This window comes from Crocodylus porosus, unplaced genomic scaffold, assembly GCF_001723895.1.
Source record: "Crocodylus porosus isolate Cpor-Errol unplaced genomic scaffold, CroPor_comp1, whole genome shotgun sequence".
Lineage (NCBI taxonomy): Eukaryota > Metazoa > Chordata > Crocodylia > Crocodylidae > Crocodylus > Crocodylus porosus.
In genome coordinates, this window is record NW_017728943.1 from 26,552,534 (window position 1) to 26,556,891 (window position 4,358).

Consider the following 4,358-nt stretch of genomic DNA (forward strand, 5'->3'; position numbering starts at 1 on the left):
CAGTGTTTCTTTCTTATCAGGTGCGAGATGCAAGCTGTGCATTTCTAACAATACTCCATTTCTAACATTTCTGAAGAATTTATATTCACTGAAAAGATTCTGCAGCTTGATAGGAGACTATTTGGAGAAGCAGAAGGCTAAGGGTGGTGTCAGAAACTAGTTTAAGCTCTACAGTGGTAGTCAAGAAAGCTCAGAGGTGATGCTTGCCTAATCTGAATTCTAAGAAGCAAGAGCAAGCAGAATGGTGAGTTGCATTAATAAGAAGTGGGAAATATTTTATGTTGTGATTTGGACTGGGACTGAAGAGAGAACATAAAAGAGAGAGAATAACATGTAACATGCTCTGACAGGTTGAACAATGATCCCTTTGTAGCTTAACAGATTTTGGATCAGATCCTTTGTGTTGCGTTTGTATCACATTAAGAAAGCCACATGGAAAAGGCTTAGGGTGATATGACCAAAATGCTAAGGTTTTTTAGGCAGGGGCTTGAGTATGAAGAGAGTTTACAAAAAAATAAGATGATTTAGCTGGGTGCAGAGATTTAAATTTTGTCATCCCTGTTATTTGGAGGTCACTGACATGTTTCCTAAATGGTATCAGTCATGCACTGAGGTTAGGGTGTTGTCAGCTGGCCACCAGTATCTGAGTTATGGTTGCTGGTTAAACACATTTGTGGTCTTTGGTGAGCACTGATTTCTGGAGCCTGATCCAAAGCCCTTTGAAGTCCATAGCAAGATTCCCATTAGATCAGGCTCAGGGTGACTACCACTCTGAGAGAGCTGCTTTCCACTGAAAAACAAGACACTGAAGACATCTATAGCATCATCTTCATAATATAATTGAACATCTTCAGTTAGAAAAAAATATATCCATCCCTTAATAACTGCAGGTGGGCTGGCTACAACTAAAGAAAGATGGAAAATGCCATTCATGCTGAGGTTATAATGGCATGACAAAGGCCCTAGAGAGAAGTTATTCTGGATTATATGAAGCTAACGGGACTCTGCTCTTACTGAATCCTGGAGGGTTTAAGCTAAAAGCTGCTGCTGCTACTGCTGCTGCTTTCTTACAGAATAAACCTACAAGCTGAATGTAACAAGTAGCAAGGAGATGGCAGCACAGGGATTTCCAAATTGCTGCTTGAGTCTGAGTGCAAATGACATTTGATTGCCTTTCTGCAGTTGCATGATCCTTCCAATCTAATGTAAGATGGACACTGAGGCTGATAGATTATTAGAAGAAAAATGGATTTCTCTTTGATAAGCTTTGTACTATGGCATCGATTGATGTTAAAAGGAGGCCACATAAGCTTTTCCTTGTACTATATTACTATATTACTAGATGGCAGGACAAGGATAAATTCTTCTCAAAAGAACAGAATTGGGGTGAAGTGAATTTGAAAGAAAAGATCAAAGGGGGCAAGTAGGAGGAGGCAATTCTCCTGAAATAAAGATGCAACCTACAGTACAGCTTCACTGACACATTGATTTGATATGAATGAATCTTTGAGCATGCAGTAAGTGAGGACTGCTTTGTTTCCATCTATTGGAAAAAAAATTGAAAAGCCCTTCTGTACCACAGTTGAGATTCCCTTTGAACAAGATCTCTTACTGAAATGAAGGGCTGTGCTCCACTTCATATGCCAATGAATTATGAAAGACTCAGCTATTTTCCAACTCTCTGTATACTGCTTACATACCTACCAGAGATTGTAAAGCTAGTAGCTGTTCAGTAAAGAACAGAAACAAGTCCTTAGAAATTCCCCTTGGTCTGTGCCTCAGGAGTTGTGCAGTTCAGCTTAGAGGGAAGGCTTGGGGGTGAGAAAGCAGTCAGCAGCGCTGATATAGAGAAATGTTCTTTCTGCTGCCAAAAAGCAATGATGAGATGCACCAGCATTGTAAAGAGCCCTCCTGACTTCATTTACAGCTGCACAATGCCTTCCCGCCATGATTGGTACATTAATAAGAAATATATGCCTGGTATTCCATAGATTTCCATGGGAGCAGGAGAGATCCCCATTGTTGCATAATGAAAGGAAGGTGTATCAGTAAGACAGTGAGGTGAGTGCTAAGACTGGACTAGAAAGATCCAGTGGCTTATGGAAAATAAGTTACCACCAAAAGGTTTAGTAGCAGAATTTAGTCTGTGAGAGCTGGAAAAATGGGATTTAGGATAGGGGAGCACAGGCATGTTCTGTCATGAGTCTGGTCCCAAGCCCAGCAGGGTTGTTGGAAATGCACATTGGATTAAATGAACTTTGGATCTGACATTTAGATTCTGGCCAAAGGCTGGGGACAGGAATCTGCATTGTACAGGAGCAGTAAGATAAGGCCCCTTGTAGCATGGGTTGTGGTTCACTGCCTGGAATGGCTTGGTCTTATTTTACCTAACAAATCCATGTTAGTGCCATTTTCTCTCCAGCTATTTCCCTGTGGCACTTAGTAGGTTCTTACTTGTAGGGTACTATTGTACTGTGGCATGTTAGAGTGGCTGGAGTGGATGTTTTTGTGAACCTATATGGACAAATGGATGCCTGGAAACTCAGGGGACCGGTCTTTTTAGTTTGGGAGACCTCTTCTAGTCTTCTGCTCCTATGAAAACGTAAAAACAAAGTAAGCTATGGAGAAAATGAAACGAGGCAGTAAGTTGCCTAAGTTGGTAGCCTGGAGATCCATTGCCTTCCCATTGGGTCAGCCTGGGCAATGGGTAATTGTCAGTGGCAGCAGAAAGTCTGCAAATTACCACTTTTTTTCTGGACAGAAAAGAGCCATGTAGTACCAGCCACAAAATAAATAAGGCCAGCTGGAGATAGAATAGGCCAGGGCACCAGTGAAATCTAGTAGTGCAACATGTCTTCTGACAAACATGTATAGGCAGTCCTTCTGGCAGCCTGGTCAGAATTTTGCAATAGTCCTCTTCTGAGCATGACCAGGTATCTTTCAGCATTTAATAGGGTCATACCTTTGGGCAGCCCCATTTTGAGATTATTAGTGAAACTTCAGTGAGCAAGAGATCTTTTTTCATTGGCGCCTCAAGGGCAACTCTGTTAATCGTCTGCAACCTTTTGGGAATTCCTCTGTATTGTTAAATGTTTAATGCATTTCACTCTGTTCTGTGCCTGCAGGTGATAACAGCCAAGATCCTGAAGATGGTACTTCTTCAGTTACTATGGGCTTCTGCACCAGGTTCAGTGAAAAGGCAAATCCCAGGCACCATTCAGATGCGGAGTTTCAGCCCTCCCAGCCTACTGACATTCTGTCATCTTGGACATCTGAACACGAAGGCACTAATGAAGGAGCTAGCATTAAAAATTCTCTAAAGAACTTCTATGAAAAATGCTGCCAGATGCAGCCTGGCCGAGGGGATCCAACATACAAGGCAGCTTCACAGTGTCTGTCCCAGAAAATTTCAGAGCTGGCCAACAAGGATGGGACAAAATATGCCTTGCGCAGTCTCCAGATAGCTCAAATGGTCTTGAACAGAGATGACATCAAGGTCTTTCCAAATCATTCCCGTAATGCTTGTTTCTCAGCACCTGCTGATGGGGAAGCCACACTGAACAAGGGAAAGCAAATTCCTGGGCTCTCGGACAATATCCTCCGATTCCTCTTAAAACAGGATGTGATGAAATACAGCTCCTGATGTATTTGGTTTGGAGCATATGAGCAATTAGCATGGCTTAGCATGCCAGAAGAGGGCTGATCTGCATAGAGAAGGGATCTGTCTCAGGAAGACATAAATTATTTCTGGCTGGACATAAGGAAAAACTTCTTTACTGTCTGAGGCCCCAAGGTTTGGAATAGACTGCTGCCAGAGGTGGTTCAGGCACCCGCTTTGAACACCTTCAAGACACATTTGGATGTTTATCTTGTTGGGATCCTATGATCCCTGCTGAATTCCTGCCCCTGGGGCAGGGGGCTGGACTTGATGATCCTCCAGGGTCCCTTCCAGCCTGAATGTCAATGAAATCTGTTTGACTGGGAGTCAGTGTAACACTCTGTTTAAACTGCAAAATCACTAACCACAGCTTCTCTCCCTCTCCAGCCAACAGCCTGTGTAGGATTTCCCTTTAAAGTTCAGGGCCCTGATCTGTGGTACTCTATTTCCATTGCTGCTGTTATCTTAACACTTAACTTGTAGCTGAGGCACCAGAGGACAAACCTTTCTCAGAGCCTGCTGTAAGATCTCTCCATACACTGGGCAACAAGAGATACTCATATGGAGCCACGTTAAAGAGTTCCAGTCATTTTCATTTGGCTATTTCTGGAGTGTGGTGCTATTCAGTAAGTGTTTGAGGGTCAGCTTGATCAGGTCTTTTACCTCCAACATTTGGATACTAAGGGCCAAATCCTATTTT

General features: G+C 42.8%; 1 protein-coding gene across 4 annotated transcripts in view; it reads left to right on the plus strand.

The window, feature by feature from the left end:
• Positions 1-3,801, plus strand: part of CUNH20orf196 (chromosome unknown C20orf196 homolog) — an 85,505-nt gene extending 81,704 nt beyond the window's left edge. For all 4 annotated transcript variants that reach the window (XM_019549070.1, XM_019549071.1, XM_019549068.1 and 1 more), the window contains one exon: positions 3,126-3,801. In XM_019549070.1, coding sequence (XP_019404615.1) covers positions 3,126-3,643 — 518 coding nt within the window. In that variant the 3' untranslated portion in view covers positions 3,644-3,801. The remainder of the gene's footprint in view (positions 1-3,125) is intronic.
• Positions 3,802-4,358: the final 557 nt, after the last annotated feature.